Source organism: Ursus maritimus, unplaced genomic scaffold (assembly GCF_017311325.1).
Source record: "Ursus maritimus isolate PB19 unplaced genomic scaffold, ASM1731132v1 scaffold_19, whole genome shotgun sequence".
In the NCBI taxonomy this organism is placed as follows: domain Eukaryota; kingdom Metazoa; phylum Chordata; class Mammalia; order Carnivora; family Ursidae; genus Ursus; species Ursus maritimus.
In genome coordinates this window covers 33,665,974-33,692,515 of record NW_024424341.1, presented here as the reverse complement: position 1 = coordinate 33,692,515, position 26,542 = coordinate 33,665,974, and the positions used below count along the sequence as shown (strand labels likewise).

Below are 26,542 nucleotides of genomic sequence, written 5' to 3'. Positions count from 1 at the left end.
GGGTGGGCGGTGGGGTGCCAACTGTGGAGGGGCGTCTCAACAGCCTGTGCTTTTTCTGCAGAGAGAGAAAGGGGATGTGCAGGTGTACGTGGAACCTGGTCAGTACGTGGATCCTTTCACGACTGTGACTCTGGGCTGGCCAGACAGTGACAAGGATTTACGCTTCCAGTGGTCATGTGGTAGGTGGCTGCAGAGCTCTGGAACTGTCCTATCTCACCGCAAAGTAATGGATAGAGGTCAGCTTTGCTGTTTTTTAACCTTCACACCTGCCATTTTGTGCACTTTGCATGGGTAGAGATTGAGAATTCCATGGAGATGGGAGGGTGAGGGGGGAAGCAGTGGCAGACCGAGGCAGAGGTAGCCCTGAAGGCAGGCAACAAGGAGATGCATTATCTGTAAAGAATCTGAGAACAGTAATTAATCCTAAAAGTCAATCTGCTTTATTTTCACCACAAACAACCTCAGTGATAAAATAAAAACAATTCCTCCCCTCCAGGTGGATCCCTCCTTTCACTTCCTTGCCCTTGATATGTCTCTGGGAAGAGAGTCTAGAAGTGAGGAGGCATTTTCAGACAAACCAAGAGAGTAGCACCAGTACCCATTATTTAGAAACGGTTGTCCTCCTTTCTGTCGGGATATATCCTAGCTAGGCAGATATTCTTTTGGAAATGAATGCCATCCCTACTGTACATATTATTTTTGTTAGCTGTTTTTCTTTGAACAATAAATCCTGCATTTTTAATGCCATGATATCTTCTCCATCTTGATTTCCTAAGTACATAATAGACTGTCTAGTTGATGTATGATCGTTTATTTACTTGTGCCCCGTTTTGGGACATTTAGGTTGTTTTGAATTATTTGCCCTTATAAACAACGTTGTAATGAACATCATTGTAGTTATATCTTTATTTGCCTCTGTGATTACTTTCATAAATAAGTTTTGAGAAAATAAATAAATTTCAAGACGTGGAATAGCTGGGTTAAAAGTCACGGAAACTTTGAAGCCTTTCGATATCCATTGGTTAACTGTTCAGGACATCTTTTTGGCTGTTAATTCTTATCAGAATTCACAGAGGACACACCTATACAGTTTGGGTGGTTGAGCTGATGGCCTGACCCTAGATCACGTCTTGTGAATGACTAATATGCTGGGGGGCAGGGGAAGTGAGGTGATTGATAGATAAACATTGATCAACAGAGATGAAGGGCAAAGGATACAGGGACTTACCGAGCCAGTATCATAAAGCCGGAGGTGACATGCGGCCTCTCAGATGGAGATACAGTCCCCAGGTCCCCAGTGTACCCACAGGGACACAGAGCTGAGGACAATCACTTCCAAGTGGAGTGAGAGTTACACCAGAGTCAGGAAACTGCCCTGGATGCTCTCCCAGGCAGAGCTGTATATCCTCCTGGCCACTCGCCTGCTATATGCCTGCCCATTGATTCATCCGTGCAAGTGGCTGGTGCAAAAGAAGTGGACGTACGCTGCAGGTCTGCTCAGAGTCAGGGTGAAGCGCCGCTCATTTCCCCAGAAGCATCCTTCCTCAGCACCGTTTCTGCACCCTGCAAGTGAGAATGTTTTTTAAAAATCAAACTCTCTCTTTGGAGCTGCTTTTCTTATCTATGACTCTTTTCTTCTAAAAACCCCAAACCAGAAGGGTCCCTGGATGGATAACAGCGTTTGCCCCTCTCTCTCAGGACATTGCTGGGCCCAGTGGAGCTACTGTGTTGAGAGGCAGCTGCTCCGCACAGACCAAAGGGAGCTGGTGCTTCCTCCGTCCTGCCTGCCACCGCCCAACTCTGCCATCACCTTGCGCCTGGCCACCTGGAGAGGCGGGGAGCTGGAAAACCAGGAGGAGCAGTGCCTCTATGTGTCCGCCCCCCTGGAACTCAGGCCTCGAGTCAGGTGGGGGCAAGAGAGCAAACATCTGCGGTGTTGCCACCCCTTCAGCCACCATTTAGGCCAGTCGCAGTTCTCAAAGAGAGTGCTCCCTGGTGGTCAGCAGTGATTTGCCCCAACGAATGCAGGGAGACAGTGCATCCCAATGACAACTTCCCAGACTCAGGATCAGGGAAGGCTTCCCTCAGCAGAGATATGAAGAAGGAAGAGGAACTAGCTTGGCAGGAAAGGGGGGCTGGAAAGGAAACTGGATAGCAAAGGGAGGGAGCACAGAATAAGCTGGAAGTGAAGGAGAGTGGTATGGCTCAAGTATGGAAGGAGAGAGAGGGGCAAGAAGAAACTTGGAGAAAAGGCAGGGCCTGGCTCTGGTGGAACCTTGTGGGTTATGTCGCAGACATGATTTTGAAGAGTTCTGGAAAGTCACCCAAGAGTTGCAAGCAGGCTGGGGACATGATTACATCTTACTTCAAAATGCTGCGGTAGCAGGGTGGAGAGCAGGTTGGAGGAGGGCAAGAGAGGGCTCCAGGAGATTGCTGAGTTTTTACAGGAGTCAGGGTGAAAGCTCAAGGTAGCCTGGTCTATCAGCTGGGTCTCAGCAAAAAGTAGATGTCTCCCTCAAACTGGGAATTGATGAGAGTTGGACAAAGGGTCTATTTACAGATGTGGGCAAACAAAGGGAACAAACTAGAGATGACAGTGCAGGACTACGATAGGAGGAAGCCACTCTCCTTCTTAGGACTGCAGAAGTAAGGAGTGGTGGATGGCGTTGCTGGAACCCCCGGGAGCTGCGGTCTTGTTTAGAGGAACACAGCCACTGCGATAAAACCATAGCATTCCTTTATTATTGTTAGAGCTAGGAGTCACAGAAATATCGTCTGCTCTGACCTCCCCCCCAACTTCGCAGGTGAGGACACTGGGGCTCAGAGCTTAAGTGACTCATGCAAGGTGACCATTCTTACAAGGCAGGGACAGTATCTGAGGACCCTGGGCTTCATGTACTCTCCGTACCATTTTTCATCGGGAATGAAATAGGAATTCAGTCAGGCACAAATCACTCCATCTCCATGGCCGATGTTATGTCCTGTTTTTGGTTGGGGCATGGGTTGCTTTTATTCCCTCTTTCACTTGAAAAAAGGCCCTTTGCCACCTTTGCAAAGGACCTGGGAAGGACCAGGCCACGAGGCCTGAGTGAGCTTCCGCACTCCATTCTGTCTCCCTCTCAGCTGTGAGAAGAACTGCAGACCAGTGAATGCCAGTGAAGACGTCTTGCTCAGAGTCACCGTGGGGGATGACTCCTCAGTGGCCATGTTCAACTGGTATTTAGAGGACACCTCTCTGGAGAAGGTGAGGACACTGGCCATCACTCCCACTTTGATTGACCAGACCCTGTGTCACAGGCCCAGGACTGAGCTGGGGTGGGTCAAAGCCCACGGGGTGGGGGGGGGCACGGTGGTAAGCGTTCCCCAGAGGAAAACCAGGGCATTGGTCAGGAGGGAGAACAGATGCAAGGAAGCAGAAGTAAGGAGAAACATCACAGCAGATGCTGCGGGTTCCCCAGCCCAGTTCCTCTTCCCAGGCTGACGCACCCGTCCCCAGCTGCTGTGGAGTGACTGCTGGCCAGTAACCGATGGAGGTGGGGGTCTCACAGTCCAGCTCCCCTGCCTCTGAATAAGAGAACTTCTGTGATGTGGCTAAGGCTCCCCGTGGGATCAGGCTGAGGCTGGCTGGACACCGCCTGAAACCACTTCTCTGCGGAGTTTCATTCTCTGCCCTACTCTGCTTCCCTCTCTGCTCTGGTTTTCCCAAGAGCCCTCCCTCAGTAAATGACCTGCACATGAATCCCCGTCTCAGGCTCTCCTTCAGGGGAACCTGATCTCAGACAAACAGCTACACCAGAATGGAAATTGGGTATCTGGGCTCACTCGGGGGAAAGCAGGTGGTGTCTTTGCAGCAGAGACAGATCTCGAAGGCCTCCTAGAGGTGAGAAGCCACCACCCTCCTGAGGTCCAGCAGCCTGGCTGAAGCCTCAGGGGCTCTGGGTGATGCTCTCTTTCAGGCTGAGCCTCTCCCAGCTGTCTGCAGATTCCATGGATTTTGGCTGAGGTCTTTAATCCTCCTTCAGAGCAACAACTCCACACTGCGGTTGAACAGCTCCTTCCTGCAGACCTGGGGCCAGGCCATCCGGATCAGAGCCACAGGTGTGGAGGTCTCCCCTCAGTCTCTTGTCACGGATCCTGTCTGCCACAGAAAGTGAACCAAGACAAACCCAGAAGCCCTAAAATGTGGGACTTCAGTGCCGTATGGTCAGGGGCCATACGCAGGCTCTGGTGTTAATCCCATCGCCACCACTTTCTAGCTGGGAGGCAAGGCACTTAAACTCTCTGTGCCTCAGTTTCCTGCCTCTGAATTGCATTATGCAGGGTGGATGAGACAGATTGTTCTGAGGTGGTGCAGCCTGCGTGTGCTGCCGGGAAGATTCTCACTTTAAACAAACCCAGTGTGGGGGGAAATGTATATTCTCAAAGAGACAAATGATGGGTTCTTTTCCTAATGGATTCATTTGATTCAGTTTTTCTCAACGTGACCCACAGATCTTCCACACTGGGACAACCTGGGGTACTAGTTTAAAATGAACACTCCCAGGCTTGCCGTAAACCTTCTGGATTAGGTCTACACTCATCATTTTTAATTGGTTAAAATTCTCTTTATGCCCAGCTCTTCTAGGTGCCTACTCTTTGAAATACCAGGGGGTGTGGGATGCTGGCGCAGGTATGGGCCTGGAAAGAACAAGGCTTCGGGCGGGATCAGCCCGTTTCTAGATTCTGGCCATGGCCCTTTTGAGCTCGGTGATCTTGAGCAAGTCATTTTGCTTCCCATTAGACTTCCTCCTCACCAAAGCTGCGAGGAAGCTACTAATATTAGCCCCGTTTTACGGATGAAGGACTAACTCTTAAAATGTGAGGCCCCAGGATACCCTGCATCAGGGGAGCTGTTAGATATGCCGATTACTGGGCCCCACCCCAGAACCTCCAGAGAGGTCTGAGGCTCAGGGTCAGCAGATGGGCCTGGGAATCTGCATGCTTAACAAGCTGCCAGGGCGATCCTGAAGCATGGTGGTTTGTGTGACCCACAGAGCCCCTCAAGCACCCTCTGTCTTCACTCCCCAGCAGTGACTGGGCATGCCTATGGGGAGGACACCATTGTGATCAGCTCTCTGCCTCCCCCCGAGGTGCCCACCTGCACCATCACCCCGAAGGAGGGTACCGTTCTGACAAGCTTCACCATCTTCTGCAACACATCCTCGGCCCTGGGCCCCCTGGAGTACTGCTTCTGTCTGGAGTCAGGTACTGGCTATGCTCTCCTTTCAGCTGCTGGGCTCCATTTCTCCCAGAACAGGGGTCTGTCTCTCTGTGGAAACAGCAAAAAGTATGTTCCATCTGTGAGAGAGGTTTGCAGAATGAAGAACCCCCTACACCTTAACACCAGCCCCAGGCGCATTGACCCAGCCACACTTCTCAGAGAGGGGGGGGAAGCAGTTTAGATCAACCAGCCTGGGAAGGCCTTTGTACAGGAAGTGACTTTTGAGTGCACTTGGATATGTTTTGAGCTACTTTTTAAGATCTCCTCCTCCCCTCTTCCTCTTCCTCCTTCTCCTTTTTGTAATTTGGTTTGCTACCTTGAATTTTTTTTAAGCCTGTAAAGAGGGAAAATATTTTTTGAATTTTTTATGGATTCCAGTAAAATCATTCCAAAGTCCTAGCGGCATGTGATTACCTGGAGAGACCAGGGGATCAGTATAGATGTCTGTCTTCTTTCTGAAAGCATGGAGTCCCTGAGTGCCTGCCCTGCCTTCATAAGCTGCGGCTTTCGTGTCCTTGTCATCAGGCTCTACCTTGGTGGCTTTCCAGTCTCCCTGGGGCCTGGAGATGCCCCCCTAACTGTTGAGTTTCCATTTACCAGGTTCCTGTCTACACTGTGGCCCTGAGCCTGCCCTCCCGTCAGTTTATCTGCCACTTGGGAAAGTAAACAATAACTTCATGCTGACAGTGGTCATTTCTGTCTCCAGTCTTGCAGGGGACAAACAGCAGGCCCATGCAGCAGTAAAGGTGGGTAGTGGCAGGCTTTTGTTTCTTTACTGAGAAAACTTGTTGACCCAGCTGAATGAACCTCACCAAGAAAGGGTTGAAGGGAGCCAAGGGCATGACCAGATGAATCAATGATTCATTCATTCCTTCAACTAGTATTTTCAGAGCACCTGCTATGTGCCAGGCCCTGGGGACACAGCTGTGAACAAAACAGACATGGTCTCTACCTTTGCAGACCCTACATCTCAGTGGCCAGAATAGGGGTAGGGCCCTGGAGGACAGAGCAGGAGGACGCAGGGATGGGACAGACCAGTGCCATCAGAGTCTAGAGGGAGGAGGACCAAAATCAGCCATCAGGGCTACAAGGCTGAGGATGGATAAAATCAGGGTAAATTTGAAAGGTGAGAGGCCAGGTGGAGCAGGAAGGGATTGGGGCATGACGAGGAGGGCAGTGAGGGTAGAGCAGTGACTTGCCCAAGGCTTGGTTTCAGCGGCCATTGGCTGCCTGCTACAAGTGGGCCCAGCTGCCCTCAGCCGCAGGAGAGACCCCACACCAGGTGCAAAGCCTTCCAGCCTTGCTCTGGTTTGCTTCGTGAGACTGTGACTTCAGGCTCCAGGTTTTGGAACAAGAACTGGTGAGCGGAGGTCTTCCGTGCCCTGAGCGTGCTTCTGGTTTCCCTGTTAGGTGGGACTTGGAGACACCCATGTTGGCAACGTGGCATTCCAAGCCGCAGTGTTGCAGAACATCACCACCACTCTGCAAGGCGAGCGGGACCCAGAGCAGCTCTTCCAGCTGGCCAGAGCCGTGTTGTCCACGCTAGACCAGGAGTGCCAGGGGCACGGTTGCGGGTGGCTACTGAACATGGACACCAGACAGAAGGTGCTCAAGATGGGCCCCTTTCATGCCATCCACTGGGGCCCCGGGGTATGTACACAGCCATTCAGGGTGGGGAGTGGAATTCACGGAGCTGGAAAGCCTCAGTATCTGCCGAGGTGTTGACATCAGCTCCCTCTCTGGTCCTTTCTCGGTAAGTGACCTAAAATGATGCAAACCTGCTTTCCCTGCTCTGCCTCATGGAGTCAAAGGCTTCTAGGGCAGGAGGGAATTTAAGAGTATCATTCCAGGCCTTTCTGTCAAAGATGACAACACGAAGGCCAGAAGAGAAGAATGGCCTGGCCTCACTCATATATAGTTAATGGTCTGGTGTCCCACCTCTGTCATCCCACCTCTGTCACTTGCCACCTGTACTGTCACAGGCTGGTGAATGAACTTCTCTAAGCCTCAGTTTCCCCAGCTGGAAAATGGGGATAATAAATAGTATTTTTCCTCATAAGGTTAGGTTAAACCATTTGAAATTACCAACATTCAACTAGCTTTAATCCACAGAATGGCCATTTCATGTGTTACAACCTGACATGCCAAACAACTATCGCAGTGTGTATAATTACTTTCACTCCTGGTGTCTGCTGTATGAATATGTGTGGGTGCACAGACACAAATGTGCATACACACACATACACACACAGCATCACGTACACCTGCCGGGCATGGAGAAGAAAGACTTCTCTGGTCCCCTGAAGGGTTTGCATGAAAGTACTTAGCATGGTGCAGGACATGTGGTAAGTACTTAATACAAAGAAGTGGTGGTTGTCATAGTCATTACTTATAAATAACTAACATTTATTGAGCACCTACTATGTGCTGCCAGCCCCAAGAGCAGGGATATGTAATTCTCATTAAAACCCTACAAGGTAAATGGTGAGATCCCCATCTATGTTACAGAAGAGGAAACCGGGTAAGAGCATTTTAAAAGTTTGCTCAGGCCCACATTTCTAAGAAGGCGGTGAAGATGGTGTTCCAACCCAGACTGGCTCTTCCTCTGTCCACCTCTTGCCCTCCTAAGCCTCTCACCCCTGCCCTTGTTTCACCTTAGCCCCTCTGTACACCCCACACCCCCCTGGTTCTCAGTCTTGGTTGCATTCACTCTGAACATTATCTATGGAGGACTTCCATTTGGATGTCCTGTGGTCCCTGAGCACACAGACTATGCAGCCACCCAAGGTCTCCTCATGAAACACTGGGGTCCTGGCAGGAGGCAGGCATAAAACACTAATGGAATGACTAAGAAGAATTTAAGAAGGGCTCTGTTGATAAAAGCTGGGGCTCAGCCTGAAGTGACCAGAATCTGGAGGGGGCAGCTGCATGGAAGGGAGACCCTGGTGGAAGCAACGGTTTCTGAAGAATGAGGCAGTTGACCCATCTGGCAGGCAGGCACCAGGAGAACAGCTTCTAGCACTCTCTCCTCCTGCCCTTTCATCTCCTGCTGAATGAATCCACTGGCCGGAGAGTCAGGAGCCAGTGGCATCTGCATGGAAGCTGCCTCCAGGACAGTGACAAAGGAGGGAGGGAAGATCCCCAGAGACGAACACAATTTCTCCTACCCGAACATTCTGACAAGAGAGAGTCCCCTCATATACTGGCCTTTTCTCTCCTCCATCCAAGCCAGAGTCTAGATGCGCCCTGAGCTAACAGGAGACACGCGCATACTCTGCAGCTGCCGGGAAAGGCTCTCAGACAGGTAGGCTGCATGAACTGTGAGCAGCAGGCCAAGAGAGGGGGACTGTGCACTCGTATCTGTGCTGTGCCACATGGTTGCCATTCGCCATATCTAGGTACTTATATCTAAATTAAATGCATTAAAATGAAATAAAGTTTAAAATTCAGTTCTCCAGTTGTACTGGCCACGTTTCAAGGGCTCAACAGTCACTTCTGGTGAGTGGACAGTGAAAAGATAGGACCCTTCCATCAATGAGCAAAGTTCTCCTGGGCAGGGCTGAAATCATAGTCTTAGTTTTTCTCTGTAGCTGCCAAGCCCAGCCCCCAGCCAGCCCTTGTTAGGGCTCTGTGGCTTAGAAAGTGTGGTCCCCAGAAGCCTCTACACTCCTCACCATCTTCAAAGCCAGCAGTTCAGCATCTTCAGATCCTTCCCCCATTCCTTCCTACCCCTCCAGTGCCTCCTCCCTCCCCTCCCCAAACTTTCCCTTCTCACCTCCTTTCCCTTCCTCCCCCAGCCTCTTCTTCACCTCTGCATCCATCCACACATCTTCTCTGACTCTGGCTGTCCTACCTCTCTCTTACACAGACCCCTGTGGTTACATTGGTCCCACCTGGTTCATCCAGATCTGCTCCCATCTCAGAACCCTTAACTTAATTAAAATTCCAAAACAGAGGAACCCATGCAACACTTGATCTCAGGGTCATGAGTTCAAGCCCCATGTTTGGGGAGTAGAGAGTACATAAAAAAATAATAAAACTCCAAAACAATTTTGCTAAAGTCCCTTTTTCCATGTGAGGTGACATATTGACAGTTTTCAGGGATTAGGATGTGGACATCTTTGGGAGGCTATTACTCTGCCCACCACACATCCTACGAAGCAAACAGAGGTCTTTGGGCTTTGGAAAAACCCCAGATGAGCCTGGTCACTTGATCTGACTCCACATCTTTCTGAAATGGTTTCATCAAGCCACTGGAATTACATTTTCTCTCCCCATCTTCCTCCCTCGGCATCAAGGTCAGAGAGCATGTGCTGGGGTCACTGTCTGCGGTCACTGCCACCCTGGGGGACATACAGAGGGTACAAAAGTTGGCCCAGGTGCTGAGAGAGGCAACCCACCCCAGTGAGGAGCTCACACCTATGGCCCAGGTAAGTGAGGCCCACCTGCTGTCCCAGGCCAAGCCATGGGACACACACCTCTGCAGTGGGTAACTGACAACTCACTCCAGGTCAAAGGTCCCTCAATCACAGGGCCCCCAAGGCTTCCACCATCTTGTTTCCAAGGGTCCTGCATGGGTGGTGCCAAAGAGATGAGATATCCTCCTGCAGCTCCTGTGTCTCATTCTGGGTGTCATAGCCTGTGTGCTCACATACCTTACTCCCCCGCCTACCAGTGACACCTCAAGGGAGTAGCTGACTCTAATCACTGAGTGACATTCAAATGTGTGACCAGATACTGCGGTTAACCTACCCATGTTCCCCACTTCATACATACCCACATTCCCCAGTACATATCAGACTGATGTCCAGCTGCCAGCTCCTGCCTTTCTTTCTTCTTTGACCCCTGCCTGCCTCACCAGCCACTCTGCCTCCCCACATCTTAAATCCTTGCCTCAGGCTCTGCTTCTTGGAGAACTCAAATTAAATCATCATACTGCCAGTGTTACAGTAGCTAAAGGTTAAAAAAAAAAAGCCTTAAGTTAATAAGAGGGGAGAACTCCCCTGGCTCTGCTCCCCCTATTTGCAGGAGGTTGTGCCCCTCACATTCTCCAGCCTGAAGCCAGCAAGGCTGACCTTTATTTCTGGGCCATGATGCTGTAAACATCACACCTGCCACTGACACATCCATTTGCTTATCTATCCAATCCATACGCATCCATCTATTCAGTGCCTGGGTACATCCATCCCTCCACCCTTCCATTCACTTGTCCTTGCATTCATTTACTCATTTGTTTAACAAATGCTTTCTGAATGCCTAGTATATACCAGGTACTGTGCACAAACTGTGCATCAAGAATTCAGCAAGTCACACAGACATAGGCTCTGCCCTCTCAGCACTTTCAGAGTACTGGGGCCGCAAGACTTTACAGAAATAATTTCAGAAATACAGATATAATTACAAAACTGGAATGAGTGTCTTATCCGTCCAGCCAGCCAGCCAGCCAGCCAGCCAGCCATCCTTCCACCCATCCTGCCTGTTAGTGAATGTTTACTGCTATGTACCAGGCATTGTGCAAGGCACTCTGGAAAGACTCAGAGATGGATGAGGCTACTTGCCTGAAGGAACTTGTACATTGTAGGGAAGGGCCATGGGCCCGTATTTTCCCTAGTTTTTCTCCCCACCTAGCTCCCCTCTACTGTAGTCCTGTCCCTTTGAACGGTGTAGGGGATGGTCTATCAGGCAGGGGCTCATGCTGCCTTTCCTTCTCTGGGTGAACCCAGGGGGAGGCCACCTGGGTTCTGCAGCATGCCAGTGAAGCCCTGTTGGCAGTGAGTTCCAGGGCCCATCCTGAAGACCAGAGGCACCAGGCAGCCACCAAGGACCTGTTTCAGGCTGTGGGCAGTGTGCTGGAAGCTTCCCTGAGGGAGGGACCAGAAGACCCTGGAGAGGCCAAGGGCAGCCCGGTAGGTGTCTCAGCCCAGATGCAGACCACATGCCCACATGCTACCCAGCTACCACATGCCCAGTTCACACCAGCCTTTCTAGATGGATCTTTTTCCCCATCTTGCAGAGAAGGAAACTGAGGCACAGAGGTTATTAAAGTCCTCTCTGGGGAGCTGGAAGAAAAGTTATACAGACCAAGCTTCTGGGAGGCAGAGCAAAGGCTCTGGAGTGAGGCAGCCTGACTTTCAATCCTGCCTCTGTCACTTTCTTTTTCTTTTTTTTTTCCAATCCTGCTTCTGTCACTTTCAAACCTTGAGATTTGAGTGAAGTATGTAACTTCCCTCAGTCTCACCCCTGTAAATCAAGGCATTCCACCTCATCCCAGATAAGCTACCAACTGGAGAGATCACATGTCTACCCCAACAGAGAATGTTTTTAGAAGAGAAGCAGCCGCTAGAGTGAGAACAGATAAGGCAAAGTCTCATGCAGCCCCAGCACCCCTGAGGGGGAGCAAGGGGAAGGGCCTCCTAGGACAGCATTATGGTAGAGTGGAAAACACATTTCTTGCTGCTCCATAGTCCTTTAGCATGTGGGGAACACACACACACAGAGTCACACCCAAATACTTACACCAATGCATTCCCACACACCCACAGACACTAACACATTCACTCACACAAACACAAACTCCTACACTCACACACACTTATAAGCATTTACTTATACACTCACACATACCCTGAAGCACACAGTCTTGCACACCCTCACAGAGATGCATGTTAACACTCATATCTTCACAATGGCCACACAGTCATACACACTCACACAAAAAGACTCTCACATATGGTTTCAGTCACACACAAAAGCACATGCACATACACTCATTTACATTCAAACACTTATAGTCACACATACCCTCAAACCCACATTCACATTCAGACACACAATCACATACTTAACACTCAGATACTCACACACATACAATTCCTTATATTCACAGGTCACCCTCAAACACACACATACTCATATTCACATCCACTCAGTCACACACACACACACACACACACACACACACACACACACACACTCTATGCAAACATCCAGCCCTTCTCGGATCCTCATACCAGCCTTGGTTTCGGCGAGGCTGCATCCCCATCTGGGGGTTTGGGTGGGGTGAGGAGCAGTCCAAGCCCAGGTGACTCTGTGAAATGGCTCTGCCTGTGGCTTTCTATTTTCCCACAAATAAGACCTGGGTTGTGGGTGGCTGTCAGGGCCAAACAGAGCAGCACAGAGAGGCACACAGTATGACAGCTTAGCACAGACTCAGGAGCCAGATGCCTGGCTGCCTCACTGGGAGTCCTGGCACTTACCTTTATCAACATGTGACCTCCACAAGTCACTTATCCTTTATGTGCCTTTGTTTTCCCATCTGCCAAATAGGTATAAGTGAGAGCACCTGCCTCCCAGAGTTGTCATGAGGATGAAAAGGGTTCACATTCTAAAAGGGGTTGGAATCTTCATAAGTGCTTACTTTTCACTCCCCACAGAGTTTGGCACTCAATAAACAGCAGTGCTGTCCCTTCTTCCCTCCTCTGCCCTGTCCCAGTCTCTGCTGAAGGTCCCACACTAGCACGGCGACACTAACCAAAGGCAGCATACAGAGATGGGTCCCCAGCAGTATCCCCTGCTTTCTTTTCCAGATGGCCTCTGTGCCCCAGCTGCTTAGAGTTGTGGAGCATGTGCAAGCTGCTCTCCTTCTGGGGACACTGCCTGGAGGCCTCCCAGCCACTCTGGTCACCCCCTCCATCTCCATATACACAAACAGGTAACTAGCTGCACTGAGATCCCCAAGAAAGCTTGTCCCCTGACCTGGTTCGGTCCACACCCACATCCTAAGACTCTGTGAGAAGCAGAGCCCAGAAGACCAGATTTGGAAGTGGGAGACGTGAGAGGAGCTAGAAGCAGGAGGACTTTTCACTGAGAGAAGGTCTGGGTGTTTGTACAGCGTAGGAAGGGAGCTGGTGAGTGCCAAGTCCTGTCGTGGAGCCATCCATGAGTCCTGAAAGATAGGTCATATTGGATCCGTGCAGGCAGGGAGGCTGAATGAAGGGAGCCTGCCCACTTTTAACCATGTTCTGGTGCGCCTGGCTAAGCCCATCGCTCCACAGAGCTGTGCGGATTCAAGATGCACTGGCCTTGGGAATTCTTCAAGGAGTGTCCGTCTCTCACTGTGCCCTCCAGTACCTGAGAATGCCTCCACCCTACAGGCCTCCACCTGACAAGGAGGGGCAGGTACTGCTGGGACCCATGCAATGAGCACCATTCTTTGATTCCTCATGCCAGGGTTACCCTCTTGGGGGCCAGGGACAGGGTCCCAAACCGGTATCCTGATCAGAGCTAGGGTCTGAAACTAGTTCCCCAATCTAATCAGATGGGACAACATCAAAGGCGAGAGAAGATGGGGCTAGAAGCCCATGACATCAGAGATCAAGTAGGATAAGGCTGGAGAAATGTCCACATGAAAGCTCATTTATTCATTCAACAAAGTATGTATGGACCACCATTACGTGCCAGGTGCTCTTCTAGGTATTGGGGGTGTAGCAGTAAACAAAGCTGGCTAACGCCCTGTCCTCATAGAGCCTCCAGCCCAGTGCTGGGGGCGTCAGCTGCCTCTCCTGCTGCTCCTACTGACGCAAACATGCAGAACCATCTAAGGGGCCTGAAATAGAGCCACCCACTCTGATGGCAATGCCAGGGTTCCCTGCAGTACAGGAGATCTTCCTCTGACACCGGCTTTCTTGTCTGTTTCTTGACACCTGTTCTCACCTTGTGGCCAGAATACAGCCCTGGAGTTGGCGAGGCTCTTCTGTGCACTCTGCAGCTGCCCACTCTGCAACCTTTACCCTGCCTGCTGCCTCCTCCCTTGGCTCCATGGAGGACAGCCAGGAGCCTGTGGACATCAGGGTAATAGCAGGAATAACCTCGTTGGGGACAACCCTTTATAGCTTATATGGCACTTTCACGTGTGTTTGCTCAGTTATGTTGATAACAACCCTGTTAGTTCCACAGTATTGCTAAACCCATTTTACAAATGAGGTTCAGTGACTCACCCAATGCCATAAGCAAAGTGGCAGAGCTGGGATACAGACTCGAGCCTTCCCACACCCAAATCCATCCTTCTTCCACTGCGTTGTGGAATTTCTCCAGCAGCCCTGGTTGAATTAGTTACTGGAAATAAAGCTTTTCAGACTTCGTTCCAAACTAGGAAATGGCAAACCCAGAGCTCTTTTCACTCCCATCCGATTCTCTGTTCCTTGAGTCCCAACAAAGGCAGACAAGTATGTCTCCCTTGGGGACTTACTGGCTTTGCCAAGAAGAAAGGCTGGGAGGGTTTCACAGTCCAGTAGCCGCACAGCGCTATGGGTCTGAGTGGATCCTCAGTCCTGGAGGGCAGACACACACTGGCAAGGCCAGAGACCCCTAACAGCGGGATCCCCCACTCACCCCACAGGGCAAGGCCACTTGTCCATCCTATCTTAGGAAACCTTATCATTTGCATTGAGATGCAGTCACCTTCCAGCCTTCGGGGACCTTGGCCAGCACTCCTTGTTCTTGGTTTCAGGTGATAAGCTTCCTAAAGAGCCCCTTCCCAGCCCAGAGTCACTTTGACGTCAGTGGAACTGTTGGTGGCCTCTGTCTGACCAGCCCTAGTGGACATCTCATACCCATGAAGAATCTGTCAGAGAATATCGAGGTAGAAGTTGGGGGTGCTGTCAGAAGTCAGTGTCGCTTCTGTTTTCTTCTTCAACTTGGTTGGGACCAGAAGTTGATTAAAATGGAGAATCACTAAGAATGGGCTTCACCCTATCTTACACATTGTATTTTAACTTAAAACTATAAATGTATATCATTGTCAATCTTTGGGCGTATAATTGAAACATTTCTTTAAATCTGTTGATTGGAATTTTAATCATCTTCATTACATAAACCACTCTTACAATGCAGCCTCTAAAATGTCAGATTTTCTTTAAAATAAAGCAAAAACATAAGCACACCATGATGCAACAGGAGTTTAACATCTTTTGAGATGTTAGTGAGTTTTTTCTAATCTACGAGTTTTCTCATCAATGACCACTAACAATGTTTAACAATTCATCTTTCCTGTGTCTTCTCAAAGCATTCAACTTAAGTTTTTCGGTAAATAATGTTTTTCACACTACTTCTTTGCCACTCTATGCCACTCTGTGGAATATATCATTAAAATCGACCTTTACAAGCACAAGTAAAGAGCTTGGAAAAGCACAAGTAAAGCTCTTGAGAAAGAGCTTGGGGTGCTAGATGTTTGCTAGAGACCCAGCCCTGTGAAGAAGGAAGAAGGACACCAGGATTGGACAGAAGGAGAAGTCAGACTGCAATTCCCAGACTCACAAAGCCCCAGTCAACCCAGAGAGGAGTGCTGTAGAAAGTATTAGCCATCAGGCCTGTATTAATCAGCCTTATTATTTTCTGTATCTTTTGATATTTTGATATCTTAAATATCTTCCTGGTGAGGAAGAAATTGCCCCTGCCAGGGCCAGCTGATCCTTACAGGTAGCAAAGGGCTTTGCCGGGGCACGCTTTTCATATGCAGACAAACGAATCCCAAGCCCATATCCACAACCAGCCCCTTTATCTGAGTTTCACACACCAAGCCAACATTTTCCCTGTCCTAAACCATCCCAAGGCCATGTTCCAAGTAACCAGAGACCATCCCTAAAGTCCCAACCCTGCCAAAATTATTCAAATGGGCCAATCCTAAAGAATGTACTCTGCCCTGCCTTGCCTTTCCCATGGAGAACGTAATAACAGCCCTGACCTGAGCTTTCCCCTGCACCTGCTCCTGCCCCTTGACCAGGTACTTCCCCTGTGGCTCTGCATGGCATGGTGGTCCCCTCCTCTCAGGAAATGTAAGTAATAAATTCTTCTTTCAATGGCATTGGCCCCTCCATGTCATCACTCAGACACCTCCATAAATTAAAATCCCACAGGTACAAATGAGAAAAGTGTCCCACAGCAGGCCAGTATGTCTGGGCCTCGTACCCTCTCCTCTCCTTGATCACTGGATACAGGTGGCCCCAGGGAGAGTGTGCCTCAGACAACATGGGTCTCTGCAGCCGGGGCAGACCCTTAAGGAACTGACAGTTGGAGCCGGTCTGTTGACCACACTCCCTGTGACTGGGCAGCAGGTCCTTCCTGGAAGGGGAAGCAGGGTGAGCCATTCCTGTGTCTAACACAAAAGACCACCAGGAGTAAACAGTGCACAGTGGGCATCAATCAGTCTATTTTAAAAAGGGAACACAGAGCATCAGTTAATCTGGAAAGCCGATTAAATGGAGAATGATTATGAGAACTTCTAATGTAAAAGTAATAGAATAATAACAGCTGCAAATTTTTTTAGTATTACTATGTATCTGGTACTTGGCTAAATATTTTGTATACAATATCATTTTTAATACCCTCAATGAGTCTATGTGTTCTATTGATGACAAGGAAACTGAGGCTCAGAGTGGTTTGTTAATTGGCCAGAGGTCCCAGAGCCGATACAGGACAGAGCCGAGATCCCAACAGAGCTCTCTGCCTCTACGGCCTGTGCTCCTAACTTACACTTTACTTGCTTAACACTGTCATCAACATGACCACTAGTTCACACAGCACCTTTGTGCAAATTAGAAGTCTCCCCTCTTTCTGTGCAGATTCAGCCCCAAGCCATAGTACATAGTTTGATGAGCAGGGGAGGTGAACAATAGCACCCCCAAGGATGTCCATATTCTCATCCCTGAGCCCATGGATTTGCCACCTGACATGGCCAAAGGGACTTTGCAGGTGTGATTAGGTTAAGGATCTTGAGACAGAGAGATGATCCTGGATGATCTAGGCAGGCCGAATGTCATCACGGGGCTTACAAGAGGCAGGCAGAGGGAGAGTTAACTATAGATGAGAAAAGGCAGATTTGATGACCAAGGCAAGATGTTGGGGTGATGTCAGGAGGGGCCATGAGCCAAGGCACACGGGTGCCTCCAGAGGCTGGTAAAGGCAAGGAAGGGATTCTTCCCTAGAATCTCCAGACAGCATCAGCTTGCCAACTTTAGCCCTGTGAAACTGATTTTGGACTTCTGGCCTCCAGAACTGTAAGACAGCAAATCTGTGCTGTTGTAAGCCACCAAGTTTGTGGTCATTGGTTAAGCAGCCCCAGGAAACTGATAGAATGAGCACAGCAGAGAGTGGATCTCAGTTCCCCGGGTGCTCCCCCTGCCCTGCTCTGCCCAGCAGCCCTGATGCTTACTGGCATTCCCATCCCTGCACACCTTGATTTGATTGTTTTTGATAACAGATCCTGCTGCCCCGGCTTTCGGAAGGACACAGTGAGCCAACTGTGTTAAACCTGACCAGTCCTGAAGCTGTGTGGGTGAACCTGACTTCAGACGGGGCAGCTCTGGGGTTCCAGCTGCACTGGAGACCTGATATCCCACTCATACTCAGCCTGGGCTATGGCTACCACCCCAATGAGACCAGCTATGACGCAAAAGCTCACCTTCCGCCAGTGGCTACTGCAGGTAGTCCAACAACTGGGCCAGCTTCTTGAGCTTCCTGGGGGATGGGGAGAGGAAGACCAACTTAAAACTTGAGAGTCAGAAGCCAAAGAGAAAAAGAAAAACAATTTGCTACATTCAGTGCTGATTTTTTTTGGTGTTATTATTACTACTACTATTCTCATTATTATTTATTTGGCAACATTAAGTGAGTAATTACTACATGCCCGAAAGAAACTGACAAGCACTTATAGAACTAACGTTGTTATAATCCTCATTACAACCCTTGGGATGGATACTATGAACATTTCCTCTTGCCAGATAAGAACAGAGAAGTTAAGTAACTGATACAAAGTAACACAGCCAAGAAGGGGCAGAGTCAGAATTTGAGCCTTCATCTATCTGACTTGGCAGGTGTGCTCTGCACACTGACCTGAGGGTGCCTCCTCTCCTCTGCTCCCAAGTCTCAGGGGGAAGAGGGATTTCCTAGGACATTAGAGAGACCATCAAGTTCAGCTTCCCTCCCAGGTGCCCTTGGTTACTCTCTTCCATGCTGTTAGCCCCAGTCTCCACAAGGGTTCAGGCTGACCTGGTCCCTTTTTCTTGCAGATGGTCTGTCCACATGGATCCTGAACCCAGAGGACCTGCATTTTGGAGAAGGTGTCTACTATCTGACCGTGGTCCCCGAGTCTGACCTGGAGCTGACCCCTGGCAGGGACCTCACAGTTGGCATTACCACCTTCCTATCCCACTGTGTGTTCTGGGATGAGGTCCGGGGGACTTGGGACAACTCTGGGTGCCAGGTAAGGAGAGGACACAAAAAAGAAGATAGAGCAGCTTCGTTGGGTGTGTCCAGCTCATTTAGGGTCACCTTTCAGTGCCTCTGGTGGCTGTTTTGCACCCCTCCACAGCGTCTTTGCCTGTGCTATTCCCTGTGTCTGAAATGCCCCCCTCCCCAGTCTAGTTAACTCCTCCTTCAGACCCTGCCACAAGTGTCGCTTCCTTGAGAAAACTGTTACCCTGGCTAAGTCAGATTTCCCACTGTAGGCTCTCCTGGTACACACATCTGCTCCTTCACAGCACTTAACACAGCACTAAGCCATTTCATATCTACTCAGGAGACCACTGAAATCATGTCTGTTCCCTCGGTGCACTGGGAGCCCCACAAGTCAGGAATAGTGTGCTTTGCTCACCATTGGGAACAAATGACCATTAAACAAATGGACAAATAACTGAGAAGCCCTGCTGACTCTGGGCTGCAAACTCAGGGAACCAAACTCAGAGCTGAGCCCTTTATTCTATGCCAGGTGCTGTGTTGCATGCTTTACCTGCATTACCTCATCAGATCTTCACAATAACCTTTAAGATAGTATGCGTATTCCCATTCTACAGGTGGTAAAACAATGGCTCGGGAAAGTCAACACACTTACCCCAAATCCCTTGCCTAGTAGGTGGGAGAGTTGGGACTCAAACCCAAGTGTGTCTGTCTCTGGAGCTCCAGGCACTGCTTGTTCAGCCCCCAGCCCAGTCTCACCAAGCCCCTGGATGGCACGTGGCTCTATTAATTGCAATCAGATCCCTATCTCAGGTCAGCTCAGCTCCACCCATGACATGTCCAGCCATTGGTTTTGAGGCCATCGGAGGCCATCTCTGGGGCATTGGTGTTCCTCTTTCCCCTTCCATGCCTGTCATATACTGTTCTCTTCCTGGGGACAACCTACCCTGCCTAGAAAACTATTCACCCTTTGATCTTCCACTCTAATGCTAACTTCTTGGGAGCCTCCAGACATTGGGAGTCTCCCTCTGCTGGACTTCCATAGCACTTCACACTGTCCCCGAGAACAGTAACCACCGCAACTAGCTGAAATTTATCACACACCTGTCTCCAACTACTAGAGCATAAATACCTTCTTCCATTTATTCAACAAATACTCACCATGTGCGAGGCAGTGGTGATATAATGGTTAGAAAAACCAGTAAGCTTTCAACCTACCAGGGGGCACAGCCAAGAAGCAAATGGCACACAATCAAATGACAATGGTCACAAGTCGTGTAACAAACCAGGCCCCAGCAGAGCTACGGAAGGGGACTCAGAGCTCCCTTGTCAACTTCTGCCTTGGCATCTGGCCACCACACAGAGGGAGTTCCCCAAGTGTCAGGAAGAAACGGGTGCATTGACATGTCCAAGAGACAGTGTGTTCCCCATGCTCGTAATAAAGGCCTTTGTACTTCATGAACAAGACACTGGGTGTGTTGCGACCTTCCAGGGCCTTCACTCCCAGCAGCTGTCTGACGCCCACACTGCTGGCCTGGGATGCCCTGCAAGGCTGTCCTGAGAGACCTGAGGCTCATAAAGGGGGATGGTACAGCAGCTGGGGGCATGGGCTCTGCCATCAGACAGATTTAGGTCCAATCCCATTTCATCAATACTAGCCAGGTGACCTTGGACAAGTCACTGCACCTCTCTCAGTGTTCCCATCTGCAAATGGGGATAAAGGTTCGCTACCACTTACAGTTGGAGTGGGACCTAGACAAGATTAGGGGGAGAAAGTAGTTAGTGTGGTGCTTGGCACACAGTGAGTGCTCAGAATAAAATAATGGCTACGTTGAACAATCTGAACATAGAGAAGACAAAACTACATATAAAAGGGAAATCAAGGAAACAATGGACATGGGATTTGGGTGGCAGCTGGGTGGGGGGAGCATGAGGACAGACTGGGGGAGGACCACTTAGCTAGGTGTAAGTTACTGGAACGTTTCTAGCTTTTGAGTAGATAGGGGGTTCTCAGGTCCTTATTATGTTATTGAAAATAATACACCTACTAATACATGCATACATGAATGTGGGAGTGTGTCATAGACCAAAAGTTATATGAATCCAATATTGAGTACTTGATGCTCATTATATAGATGAAAATACAGATATAGATATATAGAGATCACTGAGGAACCATAAATAACTAAATGAGATCATCAAGTTTGGTTGGCAAACCAGCACCAAATTCTCTAAATGGCTGAAGAAAGCTCCAAATCTATGGTCTATAGACCTTCTCAGGGGGTAAAGGCAGAGTTGTCGCTTATATATTTTCTCAAAGAATACTAAAGGTACAATTACTGTCAGGGTATGAGCACATTAACTCCCGGTGTTCAAGACTCTCATGCTGGAAGGGTTGAGAAAGCCCAGGAAGGCAAAGATGTAGGCATAGAAAGTCTGGTCCCTGGGCTCCCAGCACCCACATGGGTTTCTTCTCTGAAACCAGCTCCACCCCCTCTGGGTGTGCCAGGTGTTCCCATAAGCCCCACAGCGATATGCCAAATGCTGACCAGGATTGGGAAACAGAAAAACAATGGAGCAAACACAGAACTAAAATCTGTCAATAAATAGTTCGGGTCATGCACATGTGCAGGGGTCAGCCTTTGCTGAGTGGCCCGTTAAGGAAAAGAGACAAGAGCTACCTGCTGGGGCAGTTTGGGCCCCAGCAGGTTCTTCCTCCTCATGTGCTGAGCAGAGAAGAACTTTCTGCATGCCAGTGTTTTCTGCTCCCTCCCACCTTACCATCTCCTGGTAGATCCTGGAATGAAAAGATGGAGCTGAGTCGTGGGGTTGAATGCAAGCTGCTTTGCCCACCAAACGGCCCTGGTGGGTATTTGCTAGTTGACAGATTTAGGGAAGGCCCTAAGTGTAGGGTGGGAATTAAGAGCACAGATGGAGCTCCCTGCCCTGGCCCATTCCTGTCTCCCCAACCCCAACCTCATTATCCTATACCACAGGGGACTGTGTACTCAAGCTCTATCCACACACCTTGTCCCCCATAGCCTCATCTTGTCACCCTTGTGCCTAGGGGTGGGCACACCAGTGGCCAGCCCACCAGGGAAGAGTGATCCTGAGGAACAGGTCTGCATAGGCCCTAGAAGCAAGGAATTCCAGGTCCAGGTCCCCAGACGAATGTCTAGAAGTGGGAGTCCCAGGGCCAGGACTAGGGTAAGGCACGTGAGGCATCTATAGTGCAAAATTTAAGGAGGGCCTCATTCTTGGGGTCAACTAGGGCCACACCCTAGACACAGCTGGGTGGTATGTGCTGTGGTGGGCACGTCCCCGGGGCCCCCTGGCTCCCCATCTTGTACAAATGTGTGCAGCCTGAGGACAGCTACAGTGGCACTGCTCAAAGCATGAGCCTAGGATAGGGGCGCCTGGTACATAGATCTAAGGGGTGAAATTTAGGAAATGCTTTCCTGGTGCTGAGACACCAGCTTAGGATTTAAACACTTGTCCTTCCCATTTCTTTACATGATTCCCCAGTCTCAGTTTTTTGTTTTTTGTGAGATGACGAATCATCCCAGGGTGGCCGGGACTGGAGGCCTCCTAGGACACAGGACTTTCATGTTGAGAAGAAGGGAAATCCCTGGGAAACTGAGATGACCTGATTACCCCAGACGTCCTCTCAGCACCTAGCCTGTTGCCTGGCCTAGAATTAGCACTCAACATGTATCTGTCCACTGAGTAAGCATCAGGCAGAGAATGTACTGAAATGATACATACCAAAGTTGTGATAATGGCCGCTTATGGAGGGTGGGGGGCGGAGGGGACTTCAACTTCACCCATAATAGTTTTTTAAAAGGATAAAGAAGACTGATAAGATATACAGTTGCCCGCTGAGAATGATGAGTATAAAGATAATTGCTATAGATAATATTCTCAGCATTTTTAAATTGTTAGTTAAATCAAAAAGCTCAAGGGGTTCCTAAAGCTGCTCTCCCCAACGCCCCCTTATGGTGGTGTCCACCTCCCCCGGGCTGGAGGGAGCCAAAGATACGCTGGCATTCCCACCAGGGCCTCTTTGGGGTTGCAGGTGGGGCCACGGACCACCCACTCCCAGACACACTGCCTCTGCAACCACCTCACCTTCTTTGGAAGCACGTTCCTGGTGATGCCCAACAACATTGACGTCTGCCAGACTGCCGAGCTCTTTGCCACCTTCGAGGACAACCCCGTGGTTGTGACCACCGTGGGCTGCCTCTGTGTGGCCTATGTGCTGGTGGTGATCTGGGCGAGGAGGAAGGACGCTCAGGATCAGGCCAAGGTGAGGTTGCATGGCCCTTAGGAATGGGAGGAAGGAGCAGGGTGTTCCCTTGCAGGATTCCAGGGGATGGAAACCAGCTGGGGAGCCAAAGGGCTAGCGGCAAATCCAGGTTGTCCCAGGCAAGCCAGCTCCTCAGCTTCATATGTAAAATGGCCTTTCTTATCAAATTGTCAGGATTTAATGCTCCCCCACAGCCCTAGGAAGGTACCATGTTGAGAGTCCCCAAGACCATCCTTAAATTCAGTTATTTGCTAAGGAGGACTCACAGAATATAGAAAAGCTGTTATACTCATGATTATGGTTTATAACAGTGAAGAATGCAGGTTAAAATCAGCAAAGGAGAGATCCAGCAAGAGCTTCCAACTGTACTTTCCCAGTGGACTTGTACGGACAGACTTCATTCTCCTAGCAATGGTGTGTGACAGTACATATGAAGTACTGCCAATAGGGGAAGCTCACCTGAGCCCTGGTGTCCAGGGTTTAATTGGGAGTCAGTTACATACATACGGAGTGCCCATATAACTCAGTTTAGTTACTCAGTCTGCAGCAAACCACCCACCATCACCACCACCATCCAGCGGTCAGACTGATACAGCATGGCCCAAAGCCCTTACTGTAACTCACATTGTTAGCAGAGACCACCTGGTGTGGACCAACGTATTCAAAGGCACTCATCATGCAGGATATTCCGAGGACACAGGGGTTATCTTTCAGGACCTGGCCAAAAGCCAGGTCTTTCTTTGAAATGTGTAGGGTTTGGACAGCCCAGGCCTTCTGAGATCCCCCTTTACTGCACAGGTCCTCTATCATCTTACAGAGGAAGAGACCAAAGACCAGAGAGGGCGACTAACTGGTCTACAGCCACCTCCCTGAAGCCAGAATTCAAACCCAGACCTGCCTGATGATAAGACAGGTCTGAGGATAGAAATTAGATCAAACATAGGGCGCCTGGGTAGCGCAGTCGTTAAAGCCTCTGCCTTCGGCTCAGGGCGTGATCCCGGCGTTCTGGGATTGAGTCCCACATCGGGCTCCTCCCCTGGGAGCCTGCTTCTTCCTCTCTCACTTCCCTGCTGTGTTCCCTCTCTCGCTGGCTGTCTCTCTGTCACATAAATAAATAAAATCTAAAAAAAAAAAAAGAAATTAGATCAAACAACAAATTGCCAACAAAAAGTTCTGACTATTTTTCCAATATATGCACCATGTCTGACATTTAGTGAGTGAGCCTTCAATAAAATTTTGTGTCTTGAGCTACAGTGTATCTTGTGCTCATCAACAAATGCAAGGGTGCACTGTCCCAAAGCTCTGAAACATTCTCCATTTCCTGCCCTTCCCCCACACAGCCACACCTCCCAGGATGTTAAGGTGGTATGAAACTTAGTAGTAGTTGCATTTATACTGCTGTCTTCAATTCACCCAAGGAATTAAACATTAATACTTTAAGTGCCTCACCTGTAGGCTAGTTCCCAAAACACAGACTCTGCCATGCAGTTGCGCATTCAGTGTTTCACAAAGAGTACTTGGGATCAGCCCCTGGAAAGGGAGGGAAGGAGGCAGGATGAGCAGAGAGAGAAACTGAACTAGGAGCTCCAGATATTGCCCTGAGTTGGGTCAAGATGCCCAGGTCTTGATCATGCCCAGACACGACATCAAACTGCCATTGCGTGTCAGCCTCCCCAGGAGGGCACCTGATCTCAACAGAGGTGGCTCTTGCATCCCTAACAACGGGGAGAACATGCCCTCCATTGGCAGGAGATCTGGGAGGCTCATTCATCACAGAGCCCACTGCAGCCTAGAGAGTCTGGCTTTGTTTTGTTTTGCTGCTAAACCACCTTAATGTTCATTCCCTTTAAACTCTCTTGGCGTCCCAATCTGGTCACCAGTGTTAGAAATTCTATATAAACAGAGTTCGTATCATTCACCGGATCAAACACTGAATATTCTCAGCTTAATACCGAGTTCATTTCCAGTCTGACTACTTTGAGTTATATTTAATATTAAATGCATTTTGTTATTTTTTTAAGTTTTTTATTTTACTTGCTCTCACCTGATGAAATGAATAAATAACATACATAATTTTGCTCTCTCCCTTTGTCATGAGTGACCAGCTCATTCTTGGCTGTTGTGCAGTGGATGAACCCACTGAACAGGGCCCTCCCAATGCCATCCTTCTGTCCAGGTGAAGGTCACAGTGCTGGAGGACAACGATCCCTTTGCCCAGTACCACTACCTGGTAACAGTCTACACTGGACACCGGAGAGGGGCAGCTACTTCCTCCAAGGTACGTGACCATACAAGACCCTGGGTTGATCAGTATGTCCCACCCTGCAAAGCACTGGCTGGCCCATTAGTTACCTTAGCACAATGGGTTTAGTGTTATAAGGTGTTTTTTTTTTCCTGTTTGTTTTTTAAAGGAAAGAATCTTTTTGCCAAGCAAAACATCCTCCCAAGCCCCAATATTTAAAAAGATAAAGGAGACTAGGTTAAGGGAGAATTGGGGTCTAGCACTGTGCCACTGGTCATCTCCTTTATGCCTACCAAAGAATAACTCAGACAGTTAGTTGGTAACCTGCAGATAAATCTACTCACATATGAAGAACAGTCAGTAAATTGTTATCAATGATTAAAGAGAAAACAGAATTTTTAAGAGAGAAGGGAGAAAGGAAAGAAAGAAATACCTACCATTTGAAAACAATGAGTCTTGAGTTACATTTTTTTAATTAAGCTTTTTTTAAATTTAATTTTTTAAAGATTTTATTTTATTTATTTGACAGAGAGAGAGATAGCCAGCGAGAGAGGGAACACAAGCAGGGGGAGTGGGAGAGGAAGAAGCAGGCTCCAGCAGAAGAGCCTGACGTGGGGCTCGATCCCAGAACTCCAGGATCACGCCCTGAGCCAAAGGCAGACGCTTAACAACTGAGCCACCCAGGCGCTCCTTGAGTTACATTTTTTGGTAAACTGATTAGCTGGCATCTAGCTAAGAGGTCAGACTGAGCATCTGTCTTTGAGCAGACTGACTAGAGGTAGTGAAGAAACTATTTCACTCACTTATAAATTCTCTGAGGTTCTTCAGCATTTAGCTGTGGAGCATACAACAGGTTGTCTCTGTAATGTCTCAGCATCCTTAGTTAAGTCTGGCCTGTGCCACATACCTCATCAGAATATACTGTCCTCTGCAGTGCCCTTCAAGGTTCCTTTACTAAAACCGAGGGCTCCTTGGAACACAGTTTGAGAACCATTGGCACTGTCTATACTATCCTGGAGAAAGCTCTATTTTTTAAAAAATGACATTAAGCTTCATTAGAGTGGAGCATTTGTCTACTTTTTACTTTATGAAGCTTATTTTTATTTTAAAAATTGTTTTATTTTGATTTATTGTCTTAGGTCCTCCACCAGCTGTCTAACATAGAGCAAACGCTCAGTAACTACTTGTGGAATAAACATAGGAATTAATCTCATCCATCTAATGAAACATTCATCTCATTTCTGTTAAACATTTAAGAGTCCACCTTAATAGGAAAGGAGTGAAAACTTGTGACCCACAGGCCAGTTCTCTTTCTGCAGAGTTGCAGTCACATTTCAGTCTGATATTGTCTTAGTCTGGGTATCCAGCAGAGGCCAGGGATGTTGCTAAATATCCTACGATGCATAGGAAAGCCACAAGACCAAGGGATTATTGGGTCCGGAATGTCTATAGTAGAGAAACCCTGCTATGGAAACAGATTCGAGTGCAAGTAGTTGATTTGGGC

General features: G+C 49.0%; 1 protein-coding gene and 2 long non-coding RNA genes across 3 annotated transcripts in view; 1 reads left to right on the top strand and 2 right to left on the bottom strand.

Annotated features, from left to right (window-relative positions):
- Positions 1–26,542, top strand: part of PKD1L2 (polycystin 1 like 2) — an 88,895-nt gene that overhangs the window by 29,833 nt on the left and 32,520 nt on the right. The window contains exons 10-25 of the mRNA XM_008689744.2: positions 62–179; positions 1,699–1,906; positions 3,124–3,244; positions 3,957–4,098; positions 5,068–5,244; positions 5,861–6,006; positions 6,671–6,865; positions 9,559–9,690; positions 10,984–11,166; positions 12,847–12,971; positions 13,984–14,110; positions 14,769–14,900; positions 17,517–17,739; positions 18,325–18,518; positions 22,566–22,796; positions 24,973–25,074. Of these exons, the coding sequence (XP_008687966.1) occupies positions 62–179; positions 1,699–1,906; positions 3,124–3,244; positions 3,957–4,098; positions 5,068–5,244; positions 5,861–6,006; positions 6,671–6,865; positions 9,559–9,690; positions 10,984–11,166; positions 12,847–12,971; positions 13,984–14,110; positions 14,769–14,900; positions 17,517–17,739; positions 18,325–18,518; positions 22,566–22,796; positions 24,973–25,074 (2,556 nt within the window). The remainder of the gene's footprint in view (positions 1–61; positions 180–1,698; positions 1,907–3,123; positions 3,245–3,956; positions 4,099–5,067; positions 5,245–5,860; positions 6,007–6,670; positions 6,866–9,558; positions 9,691–10,983; positions 11,167–12,846; positions 12,972–13,983; positions 14,111–14,768; positions 14,901–17,516; positions 17,740–18,324; positions 18,519–22,565; positions 22,797–24,972; positions 25,075–26,542) is intronic.
- LOC103662088 lies at positions 95–22,727 on the bottom strand. The gene is made up of 4 exons (XR_568358.2): positions 22,619–22,727; positions 17,718–17,773; positions 5,138–5,308; positions 95–1,563 (listed from the first exon to the last, which is right to left on the bottom strand). It is a non-coding gene; the product is annotated as an uncharacterized LOC103662088 (long non-coding RNA).
- LOC121103441 overlaps positions 24,282–26,542 on the bottom strand; it is a 57,172-nt gene continuing 54,911 nt past the window's right edge. The window contains exon 4 of the long non-coding RNA XR_005835640.1: positions 24,282–24,326. This is a non-coding gene — a long non-coding RNA (uncharacterized LOC121103441). The remainder of the gene's footprint in view (positions 24,327–26,542) is intronic.